Source organism: Pantherophis guttatus, chromosome 2 (genome assembly GCF_059756535.1).
Source record: "Pantherophis guttatus breed Tessera chromosome 2, ASM5975653v1, whole genome shotgun sequence".
NCBI classification, from domain to species: domain Eukaryota; kingdom Metazoa; phylum Chordata; class Lepidosauria; order Squamata; family Colubridae; genus Pantherophis; species Pantherophis guttatus.
In genome coordinates, this window is record NC_142064.1 from 174,397,771 (window position 1) to 174,416,081 (window position 18,311).

Below are 18,311 nucleotides of genomic sequence, written 5' to 3' on the forward strand. Positions count from 1 at the left end.
GCATTTCAAAGCATTTACAAATCCTTTTCATCTCATAGGCCTCTATGCTTGTTTGTCCACACAGAGGCCCATCTGGAATATGAAGGAGGGAAAAACTACCTTTGTTTAAGAAGAAGGCAGTTTAGAATTTGAAAAAAGGTGTGCAAAGAAAAAAAACATTTGCCTTCTCTTTAAGCCACTCCCTCTCAAAGCTGTTTTTCCTATTGTCAAAGATCTGTAAGGTTTCAAAGAACAACCTTATCTGAAATATTTTCCAATGAAAGCCAGTTTGATCTAGTGGTTAAGGCACCCAGCTAGAGAATGTGAGTTCTAGTCCTGCTTTATGCATAAAAGTCAGCTGGGTCATTCGGGCCAGTCACTCTCTCTCAGCCCAGCATGTCACAGGGTTGTTGGGGATATAGGAGAAGGAAGGAATATTAGGTATGTTTGCTGCCTTGAGTTATTTATTTTAAAAAATAATAATAAAAGTGGAATACAAAAGAAAAATAATCTTAGGCTAGCTCCTGTAAAATGAACAAATAGATGTTTTACTTCCATTTCCTCCCAGCTCAGGAGAATGTAAATTACATGATGATGATAATTTATTTATGAATTCATGAATAAAGGATGGAAGGCACCAGTTCAATGATAAGTACTTTAGAAGCTATCAGTGCAGGACCAAAGAAAAAGTCAATGTAATATGCAATAAATATACTTTAAGTATATAAAATTGAAACAGAATTTATATAACAGTAGCAACAGCAACATCAAAATCATCATGTAAGCCTGTTATCTAATAACTACAGCAATTACATTCCAAAGGTCTTCTGGAATTATGGTCTAGAATGTACATTGGGGAAGGTAGCATTATGGTAAATGATTAAAAAAAGATCTAGTGAATCTGAATCTGATAAAGGGCCTTGAGGATAATGTCTGTTTTTCTTGTCATGTTCCTATTGTTGGAGCTCTTCGGAGGGCGACCATCAAGAAAAGCAAAACAGACTTGCTGAACCCAGAGGAAGCAGATGACCCACTGGCAGACATCTCTTCAGTAGGTAGGTTGGTCAAAAGAGGAGTCAGGGAGTCCTTGACTTATAACTATTCGTTTGTGTCCATTCAGAGTTACAACTATACTGAAAAAAGTGACTTATGACGTTTTTCACGTGACCATTGCAGCATCCCTAGAGCCATATGATCAAAATTCAGATGCTTGGCAATTGGTTCATATTTATGATGATTGCAGTGTTCCGGGGTCTTTTGGTGACCTTCTGACAAGTAAAACTAATGGGGAAGCCAGGGTCACTTAACAACTGTACTTTATACTAACTTAATAACTGCAGTGATTTGTTTAACAACTATGGCAAGAAAAGTCGTAGAATGGAGCAAAAGTCACTTAATAGCTGTCTCGCTTAACAACAGAAATTTTGGACTCAATTGTGGTTGTAATACAAGTACCACTTGTGGTCTTTAATCTTTTCAAATCTGGAAAACCTGATCAAATTTTGAACCCACATTTTATCCTAAGATGCATTTGAGCATCTATTTATGTTTAATTATATATTTGTGATGTGTTAATGTATTCCATCATACATTGTTGTTCAACTATGGCTAAAGCATATGTCCTGAAATGTCATCATTTGAAATCAGTGTGTTAGCAAACTATGCTGTTTTTGTGGGCAAATATATGCAAATGTTGCAGTTTTAGTACTACTTTTTATGAAGGGACCAGTTATTGCATTCACTCATATTCTTGTTCAGAAGATGAACAGACAGGGATTGACCAAATAATGGCAAAATGTAGTATCAGCCCCGCAGACCCATCCTGCAGCAAGCATGCTAGAACTTGCTAGTCCAGAATGGTAAATGCTAGGACCTTTAGAAGTGAACAATCACCTATCTGGTGATAGGTAGCACAGTGGTTAGAATGCAATACTGCAGGGCTAACTCACTGCTCACTCCAGGAGTTCAATCCTGAGCAGCTCAAGGTTGACTCAGCCTTCCATCCTCCCGAGGGCGGTAAAATGAGGACTTAGAATGTTGGGTACGCTGGCTCTGTGAACTGCTTATAGAGAGTTGTAAAGCACTGTGAAGCGGTATATAAGTCTAAGTGCTATTGCTCAGTGCTATTGCTTTTTTTGTATCATCTTCCTTCTTATCCATGGTGTATTACAGAGAAGATGTGTTCAGAGAGACTTGCTAGTATTTGCTTAAAAATCACAGAAGACAAAGCAGGTTCATTATTTATCCCAACCATACCAAATAAACAAGTTCATTCATTTCCCCCCTACACGCAAATTATTTTAAATAAGTGGCTTCTCTTATGCTGCTAACTTTTACTTCTTCCTGACAGGTTCACCTTTTGCTCGAGCCAGCATCAAAAGTGTCACGCTGGAAAATGCTACTTTCTTTCACAAAAAAGAGCGGAGGTTGCGTTTCTATATCCGTCGTATTGTCAAAACTCAGGCCTTTTACTGGACAGTCCTCAGTCTGGTAGCTCTCAACACTTTGTGTGTTGCTATAGTACATTACAACCAGCCAGATTGGCTATCTGACTTCCTCTGTAAGTAGCAGAGCCATGTCCTTCTTTATGGAATGGATTTATTAGCAGGAGGTGGCTTGCAATAATTTAGGCGTTGTCATTTTTGCTCAATAGAAATCAGGATAGTATTTTCATTTGGTAAGACAGCAATAATGAACTCTTCCCCTTATTACATTCTTATGATTAAGTGAGATTTACATTTAAAAGTAGTCAGAATTAAACTTCTTGGGAATAAGTAGACTTAAACCGAATATATAGTGTAGATTACAGGAACTGAATTTAGGAATTTTAATTCATGTACTGTGCCATCTAAAAAGGGAAAAAAGATAACCTATAATATGGAATTCTTTTACTTGTCGTTGCCTTTTCTAAGAATTACTAGTAGTAGTTGCATCAAATTACAATTCCAAGAATTTGTTGCAGGAAACCACAGTATTAAAACAATCCATGAAATGTAACAATGATACAGACTTCTAATAGATCATTTTGAAGCTACTGAATAGAATTTACTCTGGTTCCCACTGAGGTTGGAAACTCTGCTTAGGGAATCCTATACTGGAAAACATTCTCTCATACACAAAAAAACCCACTGGAATTGCATGCTGTTTTCTAAATTAATTTTCAGACCTCATTTCTGAAATTCCAGTATAAAATGACTGCAATACTGCTAGGTGGATTGGCTGGTATTACAGTTAAAATTTTCTTCCATATAATTATACCGGTATTAGTTGATGCTTTTAATTAAAACTTCTTGTATTTCTGTGTATTTAGAGAGGCTGAAGAGATCCATATATTCTAAAGAGAAAAGGATTTTAATAATGACTTCCTTGAAGTATGACATCTTTTTTTGAAAAAAGGCAAAGAACCCAATTATTAAATAAAAATTACTAAGATGCAATTCATCTGTAATAGTTTAGCTACTTTTATTAGGGAGAAATAAAATGGACTGGAATGGCAAGAGGAGGTTTTGACATATTGAAAGGTGTTAGTATTACAGATGGATCTTGGACTAATTGACTACATTAGAGAGAGCTCCAGTTTTAGTTCTGGTTCCAGCTGATTGTGAAAAGTAATACAAAACAGTATTAAAAGCAGGGTGAAATGCTCCCGGTTTGGACCAGATCACGCGATCTGGTAGCGATGATGGTAGGTGGTTCAGAGAACTAGTAGCAAAAATTCCAGCCCACGCCCCATGCCAGCTGAGCCGTGTGATCATCAGAGACTTTTTTTTTCATTTTTAAAAGCATTTTTTCTTTGGCCAAAAAATGCTTTTAAAAGTAAATAAAAAAGCCTCTGATGATCGCACGGCTCAGCTGGGATCGTCAAAGCCTTTTAAAAGCATTTTTTCTACAACCTCTTCAGCCGAAGAGGTTGTAGAAAAAATGCTTTTAAAAGTTTAAAAAAAAAAGTTGGCCACACCCACCCACCTTACCACCCACCAAGCCACATCCACAGAACCGATAGTAACAAATTTTACATTTCACCACTGATTAAAAGTGCATATTAGCAAATATTTTTAAAAATATAAATACAGAAAAGAAATCCAGAATTACTATGATGTAGCAAAACTATAATTTGAGAGACTTTTCATGGTGTCAGTTAGCCATCTTTGTTCTCTGGGAGACAGTTGTCTTGTAGTTTACTTTCTTGAATCAAAAAGGTAATATGATATATTGACATGCTTAAGTTAGAGAAGCCTAAGAAGAGCCTGTTCTAATGTAGGAAGGTTAAAATTTCTATATAGTCAGACATAAGGATTTTTTTGATAGGTAGAAAGAAGAGATAGTTTTGTGGATAGAAACGTATAACTGATTTTTCTCCCTCTTTCTCCTCTGTTTGTTTCAGACTATGCAGAATTCATTTTCTTAGGGCTCTTTATGTCCGAAATGTTTATAAAAATGTATGGGCTTGGAACGCGGCCTTACTTTCATTCATCTTTCAACTGCTTTGATTGTGCTGTAAGTTTTTTCAGAACATTAGCATTTTTGCTATTGCATGTACAACTATCAGACTGCAACTATTCTAGTGGATGATTTGGTGTACATTCTTCCTGCTTACAGTGAAGATACACTAGCTCTATAATTAGCTAGCACCACAATGTCAATAATTTTAGAGCAGAAACTTCATTTCCACGGGAAGTCCAAACCTTACTTACTATATAACAAAAGACCAGGAAATAAACTCCTGTTAGGCCTCATAAGCAAAAATACTTGATTTGTAATTTTTTTTTCCAATCAATCTGCTACTTGTACTATAGAAATATATTTATAATTCACTCATTGATTCATCTTATGGATTCCAGTCCCACAGGAGTTCGTATCATGCAATTGTGGTGTAGTAACATATTGGATGTTCTCTTACATGGTAGCTAGGTTTGTTCCTTCTTGAAAATGCAAGTCTTTGAAAGCAAATAGAGTAAAAAAAATGAGTTTCAAAAGTTTATACTGTAGTGACTGCTAATATTATAATTACAGTACTCTAAGTTAAGTTTTGAACTTTTCTAAATCTAATTCTGAAGAAAGCAAATCCAATGTTACTTTCTAATTCTGTCCCAAATATTTGCAGTTGAAGTATATTTATGTGTTAGAGTTTTGCGATTAGCAGGTATTGGATTTGCTTGGATTTTTTCTTAGTGTTCCAAAGAATGGCTGAAATAGGTCAACAGGATCATTGCTGGGATACATTTCAGGATGGAAATTTTATATTCTGTTATTTAAACCTTGTCAAATACAGGAATTCATGATTTCCATCAGGTTGTCAGAAGTTGACCCTAACCCTAGCAAGCATTCCCAGGATCAAGTTATTTACCAAAGTCTTAGTACTGCTTATAATACTTCTCAGGATGCAGAGTTGTTGTCTCCATGACATTTGATCTATTCCTCTCCAAGAGCAATTACTTCAGAATATCCAAACAACATTGATTTGTCTGCTGAGTGACAGGCTCATTATAACCCGGGGCTTAACTTACTCCTATTCATATGCTATTTTAACTGGAAACTAAGGCTTTCATAACTGGAGAGGGAGGCGATCAGGGGTGAAATCCAGCAGGTTCTGACAGGTTCTGGAGAATCGGTAGTGGAAATTTTGAGCAGTTCGGAGAACTAGTAGCGGAAATTTTGAGTAGTTCAGAGAACCAGTAAATAACACCTCTGGCTGGCCCCAGAGTGGGATGGGAATGTAGATTTTGCAATATCCTTTCCCCAGGAATGGGGAAGGAATGGAGATTTTGCAGTATCCTTTCCTGCCATGCCCACCAGGCCACACCCACCAAGCCACACCACACCCACCAAGCCACGCCCACAGAACCAATAGTAAAAAAAATTGAATTTTACCACTGGAGGAGATAGCAGGGGCATTGTACAATCAAATCCCTATTCCTTGTATAGAAATGAAGCTTGGACATGAAGTTTTGTTCATCAGTGCTGCAGTTGCTCCTGCTTGGAAGTTATGTTGCACACATAGATAACAGCCACTGTATCCACCATGAAAGCATTCCCCATGCAATCAAAGCCTTCTTTGCAACAGTTGAGTAGGAATAGCCTGATTTAATGTATACTTCCTTTAACTATCAATAAAGAAAGGCAGAAATTGATCCTATAATTGAAAAGAAAAAAGAAAAAAACAGATTAGCTGCATAAAGTTCCAGAACCCATATAAAGGTACTGTGGTCCTCCAGCAATATTCCAGCAGAAAGGAGAGGGTGTGCTATGGAATAAAAAAACAGTCATTGGTGTAGCTGTTGCCAATGAAAAAGCTTCTTGTTCCCACAGTGAAGCCATTAGAACAGCATTCAACAGTTGAGAAAGTGTCATCAAATCTCTGTCACCAAAATGAGATGGAATTTATCAGATTAAGGACTGTTGAATTCCAGTTTTCCTACAGGAACCTCTAAAATGGCTTAGGAGAAGACTTTCCTGTTGCTTTTGAAGAGTCACTGCATCTCTTTGTTTCCATAATTTCATTCTTAATCAACTAAGATAATTTTCTTGTGGTTTCACTATGAACAAGAAGCAAGAACAGACATTTCCTTATCAGGCATTTCTGTTCCCCCATCCTACTTATGGATCCCAAAGGGTCTCCTTGGACAGGTAGTAAATCTTAGGAATTCTGCCTGTTGCCATATAAGCGATAAGTTGGCATAGTTAAGTTATCTTTGCTGCTTCATTGGTTTTAGGATTTGTTAATATTCCAATAGTCAGGGGAGTTGGATAGTTCCTCCTTAAAAAGGGAATACATTTGCCTACATACTCCAGAATGCCCTGTCCAAAGTCAAGAAAGACTAATGGGGGAGGTGCTTTTATTTTATTAAACAAAACAAAAATAAATATAAAAGATGACAAGGGAAATAAAGGAAGGGAAAGTAAATAGTATCATCATTTTATAATAATGAATCATACTTTTGTAGTTATGATACAGTTTTACTTTTTTTGTTCATCTTGTGTGGATGGATAGATGAATAGACAGAAATGATAGTTATGGACCTCTTATCTATGTTTTTAAGTACATAGTTTTTTATGCAACAGCTTCAATAAAAATTACTATATTTCAGTTTAATCATCCATAAATCTATGTTTGTAGGTGATTCATTCATAGGTTGCATATAATACCAGCTCTTCAATCCACAGAGAACTGAGGCCTTAGATAATTTATCTTAACAATAAGAAACATAAAACTAGCTTCTTAACAATTAGATGGTGCAGAAAAGCCATTTGAATTGTCCAGCCATCAGTTTCCATTTCATAACCATATAGTTCAAAAGAATATGAATACAAACCCTCTCTAAAAACTTAGTTAAGGTTAAGGAATGCTTTTAATGAAAACAAGGACAGAAAGTCAATGTAAATAAATCACCATTTTCTATGGTATAACTATATTTTAGAAAACCATAGCATGGTTCCTTTATCTTTCAAATGTTTTTTCAAAACACAAGAAGTTGTCTTATTTTACATCAATCTGCTTGGCCATCTAACCCAATACTAACAACTGTGACTGGCAATACCATACAACTTAATTAGAGTTCCCAGGGACTGGTCTCAGCTTGTGGTCTCTCACTGAATTATGATCTCTTGCTGTTTTTGTTTTCATACTTACCGTATGTCTAATTATGCCTCTGCATATCTTGTATAGCTACATAATGCAAGTTCCAAAACTTGTTAACTTGCCTTGATTTTTGGCAGGTTATCATTGGGAGCATCTTTGAGGTCATTTGGGCTGCAATAAAGCCTGGCACCTCCTTTGGGATAAGCGTCTTACGAGCTCTCAGGTTACTGCGTATTTTCAAAGTCACAAAGTAAGTGGGCTTTATGTCAATACATCAGAAATGCATAAAGTGATTTAGTCTGTGAGTATGTTTGCTAAATATAGAGTTATAGCAAGGATGACAACATAGGTTAGAGTTAATAACAGCTTTATCAAATAAAAATAATTTGAGAATTAATATTCAATTAGCATGTTTTGCAGAGAAAAGAGTTTATTTAGTGAATCAATTGTTAGACTAGACTAGAAGAGGGAAAACCAGGATTAAATCTGCATAAATGCTCTTGAATCAATATGCATCTTCCTGTCAAGGTGCCACTGAGACAGAACTTAATGTTTCAGTGTTCAGCAGGATGTTGTAAAGATGTAATAATAAGAGAAAATCTTATACTACAAATAACTTGAAGCTAATAGAAAGAAATAAAGCTATAGAAAATATATAGTTTGCCAATATTTAAAACAAGATGTGCTGATGATTTATTAGAAAATAAATGTAACTTTCTTTTAAAAAACCTATGAAATGAATTGATAAAATGCATTTAGAAATGTGCTAGTAAGTATATATATATGTGATACCAAGAAAATATTTTATTATTCAGTGGATTATCAGTATTGTTTGCATTAGCTTAAATTGTAGGCCTGAAAGAGCTTTCCTTTTTTTTTTTTTTTTTTGGTGTGACTCTGATTAACATACATAGTTCATATGTGGAATTTTTTTTTTGGCAGGTACTGGGCTTCCCTACGAAACCTAGTTGTATCTCTGCTGAACTCCATGAAGTCCATCATCAGCCTTCTTTTCCTCCTTTTCCTCTTCATAGTCGTTTTTGCCCTTTTGGGAATGCAACTCTTTGGGGGCCAGTGAGTAATGGGAAATTGTGGTGAGGTGGGGACCTTTCCTGATGTATCTTTTGTGTGACTATCTGAGCCAGGTTCAAATGTCACATTATCATTTTGCTATCGTTTCCATAAGTTTATCAGGTGGAAAAAAATAACTGTGCTAATGGATGTCCCCTTGGCCTTTTCTCTTCCATTTGTCCTAGTTTGTGCTGAATTGTTGACTACTTCCCATGAAGTCTAAACCAAAAATCTTGATTACATATTCCGCTTTCCAAGAACTATTCCAAACACAATTTTCTGTAACATATTTCTTAGGAACTGATTTAATAAAGATTGGAGCTGAGCCCATAAAGAGAGAGATGGGACCACAAAGATACAAGGCTTTTTATATCCCAATAATCTATGATTACTCCAATTAAGTATCTTTACACTTTACACTTAATAAGCAGTGGTGAAATCTGAACCGGTTTGCCACTGGTTTGCTGGGTGCGCACTGCGCAGCAAGCGCGTGCTGTGTGCGCACATGTGCAATATGCACCAAACGCACGCTGCATGTGTGCATGCACAGTATGGGCCGAAAGGAGGCTTGGGAAGATAAGTGGAACAGTGGGGGGGGGGAAATCAGCTGTGGCGCATGAGCTTGGAAACTTTTTTTTTTACTTTTTTAAAGCATTTTTAACTACCGGTTCTCTGGAACCGGTAGTTAAAAATGCTTTAAAAAGTTTTTTAAAAAAAGTTCCAACGATCGCACGTCGCTCAGCTGATCGTTGGAAGTTTTTTTTTTTTTTACTTTTTTACTACCGGTTCGGCGAACGGTTCAGCCCAAACCGGTAGCATTTCACCCCTGCCTGGAAGTACCTAAGTGTGAGCAAAAGATTTTCTAATGTAGAGGAAAATGGTATTTTTATAAATATGAGATAGCTAGGATCTTTGCCTGCTTCCTAAAATTCTTATGCTTAAGAACTTTTATGCTGCAGACATTGCATGCAAAAACAATGAATGCTTGTTTATCTCAATTTTTCTGCCCCCTCCCCAATGCTTAAACCTATACTTAGTATCCATGCCTATAATGATATTTTAATTAGACTTGGCTATAATCACTTTCCTTTTTTCTCACCTTCCCCCGACAGACATGCAGTAATGCAGATGAATGCATAGAATGTGGAATACATTTAACTGTAGTGGCATCCTCTAAAACAAACAACATGGTATCCAAAGCAGAAACCTCCCACAAGCATTTTTCCTCCTCCCTAGTAGTAAAAGCACAACAATACATTCATTGTCTACCCTGTTATAATATCCCAAATCAGCTGCTTGAGAAGGTTGCCTGATTCCATCTTATGATAACCTGGGCTTTCCTACACCCCATCTCCATACATCTATTTGCACTGGAGGATGGATACCACTCATGGTATTAGGTATAGGCCCAAGTGGCCTAAGAACAGAAGAATAAAAATAATGTAATATATGTGATTATAATTTGTTTTTATCAAATTAATCCCCCTGTACAGGTTCAATTTTGATGATGGAACCCCACCAACCAATTTTGACACTTTTCCAGCAGCAATAATGACAGTATTTCAGGTAAGAAGGGGGATGGGGGAGCTGTTTTCTTTGACTTGTTGGGGTTTTTGTTTTTGGTACAAATCTTACACATGAGCCAAATATACTACACAGAAGTTCAGATAGCGGTTTTTCATTTCCTTTCCTTGTAGTTTCCAGAGATTCTTTCCTGATTTAAATGAGCTAAAGATATGGACAACCAGAAACATTACTCACAAAACTGGCAGCTAGATTTTGGAGTGACTGCTGCTTGGGGGAGGAGATCAGCAGCAGCTGCTAGTGCAACGTTTTATTATTGTACCTTGCTTTTTATGTTTTGCATTGTAGTTTCATACTGTAACTAAACTAACTCCATAGAACTGGGCTAACGGTTCTGAAAGAAATGGTGTGTGTTGTCACTCCAGTCTATTCTGATTATCTCTCATGCTTTCATAGATAGATATTATAGATATAGCCCAAAATTTCAAGTCTGGTGGTATAAGATATTTTGTTGTGAGCGGAGGAGTGGAGGACTGTTCTTGTGAAATATTTCTGGACACGTTCAATTGTATTAATGTCCGATACGCAGTGCGGATTCCAGACAGATGAGCTGTATTCGAGAATTGGTCTAGCAAATATTTTATATGCTCTGGTTAGTAGTGTAATAATACTGGAGAAGAAGCTATGCAAGATTAGGTTTACAACCCTTACTGCCTTTTTGGCAATGTTGTTACAGTGGGCTTTGGCACTTAGATCATTTGATATGAGTATTCCAAGGTCCTTGAAGATAGGGATAACTGTGGCTAGTGACCATAGGTTGGATAGGGAACTGGTCCTGAAAGATTTTTCAAAGATTATGCTTAGGGGTTCTGCTATAGCAGTGGAAAGCTTTTTTAAAAAGTATGCACATAGTCCATCAGGTCCAATAGATAGAGATGGTTTTAGTCTATGTAGTGCCTTTTCAACGTTATTGTCTGTGAAATCTATTTGTGTTAGATCGTTGTAGTTATTAGTGGTACGGCTAGGGAAGGTTGAGCATGAGCATGAGCCATTGCTGTTTACAAAGACTGAGCCGAAGAATGTGTTAAAGAGGTTTGCTTTAACTGCTTCATCATTGCATAAAAGGACCTGTTAGGTCCTTTTAGGAGTGGGATGGATCTCGAGTCTTTAAGTTTGTTGTTTACAAAATTATAGAAGGCGCGGTTGGATTTCGTGCTCAGAAGGTTTTCTTCTTGTTTGATGTGGTAATTGGTGCATTCAGTCTTTATTTGGTGGCATATATTTTTGTAGTGGCTTTTAAAGTTAGTTAAAATTTGGGAAATTTGGAGTAAATATAAAGGGAGGTTGCTTCCGAAGAACTCTCCATTATCACCAGTAGTAATTTTGGAAAAGTTCCCAGGGAATTTGAAGAATAAAGTGAATGAAATTTTAAAAGAGAAAAATAAAATGAAATTAAGGGAATGGTTAGGAGGAATGAGGACACGTGGGGAATTGGAAGAGGTTCTAGGAGGAAAACAGTTGTCTTGGTTAAATTATAGCCAAGTGGAACAATGGACTAAAAATTGGATAAGAGAAAATGGAGAGTGTAGAGAATTAACGAGGTTTGAGGAATTAATTGAAAAAAATCAAACTGTAAAGGAAGAAAATAAAGGGATAAAAGGCTTAATGAGCGGAATCTATAAAATATTGTTGGAGGAAGAGGAAAGGGGAAATTTAGGAAAGATGGTATGGGAAACTGATTTGAAGATACAAATAGGGCAACAGAGTTGGGACAGAATTTGGCAACAAAGAGTGTTGAGAAATATGTCAGTAAGAATAAAAGAGAATTACTACAAAATGGTATGGAGATGGTACTTAACTCCGGTTAGATTAAGCAATATGAATCAGCACTATTCAGATAACTGTTGGAGAGGTTGTGGGGAAAAAGGAACGTATTTACATATGTGGTGGGATTGTAAATTTGTGCAAAAATTGTGGAAGATGGTGTTTAAGGAGATAGAAGAAATTGTAGGAATAAAGGTAGAAGAGGCACCAAAGGTAGCATTACTCTCACTATTGGAAGATATAAAATGTAAAAAAGAGACTAAAGAATTGATAATAAATTTGTTGACCGCAGCAAGGCTAATGATTTCTAGGAACTGGAAGATACAAGGTGTTTATAATTTGGAAGAATGGTATAAGGAAGTTTGGGATATTGCCATAAATGATAAATTGACTTGCAATATTAAAGTAAGGAGAGGCATAATGAAGGTAAACGATTTCAATGGAATCTGGAAACAGTTCCTAATATATGTGTTTTCTGGAGGAAGAGGGATACCACCACCAGAAGAAGCTTTAAGATTCTGGAAGCAGGAATGATCCCAAGGGGTGGGGGAGCACTTGTTGATTTTTGTATTTTGTATATTGTTATATATTATATATTATGATTCATGTATGTTATGTATGTTAATTTCTTTTTTTTTATATGTTAATAATAAAAAAATATGGGAAAAAAAATAAAGTTAGTTACATAGCCAGTTTTGTTTTTTCGCTAGAGGGATTTTTTTGGGGGGGATTGGAGGTTTCTTATTGATATGGGTAATTTGTTTTTCCTGGTTTTGGTGATGATTAGTGGTACATATAGTTTAATAATTCTATTGACTTCGAGCAAGAAAATGTTATAATGGTCTTTAGCAGTGTTACAGTCAGAGAATAGAATTTGCCAATCAAGAAATGAGAGGTCGATGTCTATGAGATCATAGTTGGCTTTTTAAATTTTTTATTGTTTTAAATTTATTTTTTAACAATTTGTAAACCATCCAGAGTTGCTGGGAAGCAAGTGGCATATAAATTTAATAATTTATTATTGTATCTCTTGAGTTGTATACTTTATGGCTGGATTGGTTTAATTTCCTTAAAACTGTAGAAAAGTGTTCTATACAGTAGGAAAAAAAAAGGAGACAAAAATGACATCAAGCCCTAATTCCTGCTCAGGGTTTGTTTAGGATTGGGACATGTTCAAAATATTGTAACATAAATAAAGAATTGGCATTATAACAAAGGAAATCTAAAGGCATTTTGGTAGTAACATTTAAAAATATAGTGGCTGGACTAAAATAAATATAATATGATTTATAGCAGGAATGTCAAACCCGATCACATCACAGGCTGTATCATTAAGTATCGGGATGTTTTTTCCCTTTGCGGAACGAGGATGGGTTTGGCCTGCATGGACCGTATCTGGCCCTCAGGCCGCCATTTTGACAGGCCTGATTTATAGGATCTTTATGCTATCCCAATCATAGGACTTTGCATATACTGTATTATATAAAACATAGCATTACAAATCATAGAAGAATAAAAATGAAAAAAAAAAAGCTGCTAACTATGTCAATAACCACCTCAATTTTTTTACATTGGAGTCAAAGTTTGAGGCAACCACAGAGAAAGCAAATTTCCCAGGGACTTAAAATAAGCAGCATATATTTACAGCTCAAACATGCAGGACATGTATTATCATTTGTTAATATTAGTTATTCAGTTTTGATGCAGTGTGATTCCAACCAACTCTGGGCAGCTCACCAAAATAAAAACAACATAAAAACAAAGTACAATAAAATAAACTGGAACAAATTACAAACAATAATTACAAAAAGGCAATCCAGACTACATATCAAAAACATTACAAATAGGGGTTTCCTATCCGCCTGATTCCAAGGCCTGGGAGCTACTTGCAGCAGGTGAGCCCACAGATAATCAGAACCTGTACTGCGTAGGGCTGTATTGGTGATAACATTTTGAGTTGTATCCGGAAGTAGCATAGCAATCAAAGGAGAGGTTAGTTTCCCTCTCATCAGCTAGTCTGTTTGAACTGACCGAAGTATTCTTCAAAGGCGACCAAAAGTAGAGTGCTTTGCAATAGCCAGGTATATGGTGATGAGGGCATAGTGGCTGTAGCTGAGCACAAGGCTCCAAAAACCTGCTGCACTAATCAAGGCTGGGCAGATGTTTTCCTTGCCATGATCTCTACGTTGTTCCAATAGGAGCCAGGAGTCCATGGGAATCTCTGGATCATGGACCCGCTCCTTCAAGGGCCAGAGCCAAAGCTGGAGCTTCTATAAGAAGCCAAATTATTTGTGAAGAATCAGCCACTGTGTTTTGCAGATTTGCAACTTGAACCTCTTTCAACCTAACCAGTCCCTTGCAAGTTCCAGAATCTAAGGCAGGATGGCTACAGTACAGCATCTTCTATTCAGTTCAGGTATATCAGAATACTGATGATATCTTATCAATATCAGCCGATGACATTTTCCAGAAGTTTCACATAACTGTTAAATAAGATGGGTGAGAAATGTGAGAAAACTAAATAGCCAGGAGTTTGAGGTATTTTCCCCCATCACCCTTGACTGGAACTGCCTACTTAGGCTTTTGCTTGATGTCTAAGTTATAGCAAAGATTCAGAAAATCCAGTTACTGGAACCCTATAGCTTTATCTTAACCCTTCCTCTGAAAGGGAAGAATAGATAGGGTGGAAATTGTCTAGTATTACCAAATAACAATATTACATTTAAATTCTGGCCTTCTTCACATGTAATATCATGATGTCTATTGAATTCCCCAATTGATTAATATTAAATCCACTTTGCAATTTTATAAAGGCTAAGAAATTTGTTTGGGGTTGAAGTAATTAATTGAATTTTTCAGATCCTGACTGGTGAAGACTGGAATGAAGTGATGTATCATGGTATCCAATCTCAGGGCGGTGTTGATAAAGGAATGATGTTTTCAATCTATTTCATAGTCCTGACCTTGTTTGGTAACTGTATCCTTTTACAAAGAAATATATTATCTTATTTTAGAGATTGTGTTGTGAATTATGCATGGAAGGCACTGACCGGTGATTGCTACAGTACAAAGTAGGTGATTCTTCCATCCACAGCTAGAGAAATATTCCTTCTTCAAATCAATGAGAGAATTCTGCTCCTTTTTAAGTAGTGCAACTAAAGGAATGCAACTTCTTTTTAAACATATCATCAATTTATTTATTTATTTATTATTAAAATTTATATGCCGCCCTTCTCCCGAAGGACATGGGGCGGCTCACATAAATAAAAAACAATAACAATAAAATCTAAAACCAATCTAAAATTAAAAACCCCAAATTTAAAACCTCGTAGAATGATCAGGGAGTCTGCTGGAGTTTAAGAGTTTATTAGATTTCTATACCGCCCTTCTCCCAAAGGACTCAGGGCGGTGTACAGCCATGGAGCGCTTTAAAGGTGGTAACCAACACCTTGAATTGCACCCGGAAGACCACCAGGAGCCAGTGCAGCTCGCACAGGAGGGGTGTTACGTGGATGCGCCGCATCGCACCCATAACCACCCGCGCAGCCACATTCTGGACCAGTTGGAGCCTCTGAGTGCTCTTCGAGGGGAGCCCCATGTAGAGAGCGTTGCAGTAGTCCAGACGTGACGTGACGAGGGCATGAGTGACCGTGCGCAGGGCATCCTGGTCCAGAAAGTGACGCAACTGGTGCATCAGGCGAACCCGATAAAAAGCTCCCCTGGCCACGGCCGTCATGTGATCTTCCAAAGACAGCCGTGCATCCAGGAGAACGCCCAAGTTGTGAGCCCTCTCTGAGGGGGCCAAGGTGTCGCCCCCAATAGTCAGCGATAGAACCAGCTGACTATACTGGGACGCCGGGAGCCACAGCCACTCCGTCTTGGAGGGGTTGAGTTTGAGTTTGTTTCTCCCCATCCAGATCCGCACAGCCTCCAGGCACTGGGACATCACAAGGGCATCATTGGGTGGATGCCCACCACCAGGGTGGAGATGTACAGCTGAGTATTGTCAGCGTACTGGTGGAATCTTGCCCGGAAACCACAGATGATCTCGCCCAGCGACTTCACATAAATGTTGAACAGAAGGGGCGAGAGGACTGACCCTTGCAGCACCCCATATACAAGGCGCCTTGAGGTCGACCTCTGCCCCTCTGCCAACACAAACTGCACATGGTCGGAGAGGAAGGAGGAGAACCACCGCAGCATGGTGCCCCCCACTCCCAACCCCTCCAATCGTTGCAGCATGATACCATGGTCGATGGTATCAAAAGCCATTTAGAGATCTAATAGGACCAGGACAGAGAAGCAACCCCTGTCCTGAGCCCTCCAGAGATCATCAACCAATGCGACCAATGCCGTTTCCGTGCTGTGCCCTGGCCTGAAGCCTGACTGGAACGGATCTAGATAATCGGCTTCATCCAGGTACTGGGGAAGTTGTCGCACCACCACACTCTCAACAACCTTCACCACAAAGCGAAGGTTGGAGACTGGGCGATAATTCGCTAATACAGCCGGGTCCAGGGAGGGCTTCTTAGGGGCCTCACCATCGCCTCTTTCAAAGAGAGGGGGAAGTAACCCTCGCTCAAAGAAGCGTTAATAATCCCCTGGAGCCAGCCTCGTGTAACCTCCCGGGAGGCCAGCACCAACCAGGAGGGACACGGATACAATAAACATGTGGCAGCGCTAAGTCTCCCCAGAATCCTGTCCACATCCTCGGGAGTCACAAGGTCAAACCCCTCCCAGATAACATTCTCAAGACCCCCCTCCGTCATCCCATCCAGATCTACCCAATCAGAGTCCAGACCTTCCCGAATCTGAGTGACTTTGTCATGCAGGAATTGCACAAAATCCTCAGCCCTGCCCTGCAAGGGGTCGTCCCTTGCTCCCGGATGAAGGAGGGAGTGGGTCACCCTAAACAGGGCTGCTGGGCGGTTCTCTGCAGACCCGATAAGAGCGGAAAAATAATTACATTTTGCCGCTTTTATCGCCACTAGGTAGATCTTAATATGAGACTTCACCAGTGTTCGGTCAGATTCGGAGCGACTGGCCCTCCAATCACTCTCCAGGCATCTTTTCCGGCGCTTCTTCTCTCTCAGCTCCTTGGAAAACCAGGGAGCCAATTGAGATCGGCACCAGGTTAGAGGCCGCAAAGGCACAACGCGGTCCAAAGCTCCAGCTGCCGCCCTATCCCAGGCGGCCACCAGTTCTTCAGTCGCGCCATGAGCCAGAGTCTCAGGGAATGCCCCAAGCTCCGTCAGGAACCTATCCGGGCCCATCAGGCACCTGGGACAGAACCACCTAGTCGGTTCCGTCTCCCTGTGGCGAGGTGTAGGGCTTCAAAAGTCCATGCGAAGGAGGGAGTGATCAGACCATGACAAGGGCTCGATGACTAAATCCCCTATTTCCAGATCACTCTGCCACTGACCAGAGACAAAAATCAAGTCCAGAGTGTGTCCCCCCATGTGAGTAGGGCCTTGAACTAACTGGGTCAGGTCCAAGGCTGTCATGGAAGCCAAGAACTCCCGAGCCGCCATAGACGTTTCGCCGACAGATGGCAGGTTGAAATCCCCCGTAACCATAAGCCTGGGGGTATCAACCGCCACCCCGGCTATCACGTCAGGCATCTCAGGCAGGGCTGCTGCCATGCAGCAGAGAGCCAAGTACGTAATCAGCAGGGCCATCTGTACCCCACGACCCCACTTCACAAGGAGGGACTCACATCCGGCTATCTGAGGTACAGTGGCCTCCCTCGGACATAGACTTTCTTCAATAATAACCGCCACCCCCCCTCCCGCCCCTACCCTGAGCCCTCAGCTGATGGAATCCTCAGAAACCTGGTGGGCACATTTCAACAAGGGGCACCCCCCCTTCCGGCCCCAGCCAGGTCTCCGTAATACCCGCCACATCCGCTCCCCCCTCCTGAATAAGATCATAAATGAGGGGGGCCTTATTTATCACAGACCTGGTGTTGCACAACATCAGCTGATAGCTCAGGCCCTGAGGATCTGTGCTACCTGGGGAACGAGAAAAGCATTGGGGACCGGAGTGCGCAATCACTCGAAGATAGCGGGTGCGCACTCCCATAACATGATATGGCCCCCTGCTTCCACCATACCTGCCCCTCCCACCCACAGTACAAATCAAACAGCCCTCATTAGATTGAACTCTAGCCCCCTCCCTGGTGTTCAACCCTGCACCCCCAATGCCGCAATCCCCCGCCAGACCTGGCCTTGACCTTGGTTGGCTACCCCCCAAACCCCCTTTGGTCACCCCTGAACCCCTTAAAATTTAATTAAAAACCATGGAACAGCCATGTCTTCAGGCCAGCGCGGAAAGT

The 18,311-nt window shown here is 39.5% G+C and overlaps 1 protein-coding gene across 4 annotated transcripts in view; it reads left to right on the plus strand.

The window, feature by feature from the left end:
• Window positions 1–18,311, plus strand: part of CACNA1A (calcium voltage-gated channel subunit alpha1 A) — a 360,780-nt gene that overhangs the window by 201,842 nt on the left and 140,627 nt on the right. For all 4 annotated transcript variants that reach the window (XM_087887342.1, XM_087887339.1, XM_087887340.1 and 1 more), the window contains 7 exons: window positions 945–1,034; window positions 2,330–2,539; window positions 4,364–4,476; window positions 7,696–7,808; window positions 8,501–8,632; window positions 10,123–10,195; window positions 14,837–14,954. In XM_087887342.1, coding sequence (XP_087743468.1) covers window positions 945–1,034; window positions 2,330–2,539; window positions 4,364–4,476; window positions 7,696–7,808; window positions 8,501–8,632; window positions 10,123–10,195; window positions 14,837–14,954 — 849 coding nt within the window. The remainder of the gene's footprint in view (window positions 1–944; window positions 1,035–2,329; window positions 2,540–4,363; window positions 4,477–7,695; window positions 7,809–8,500; window positions 8,633–10,122; window positions 10,196–14,836; window positions 14,955–18,311) is intronic.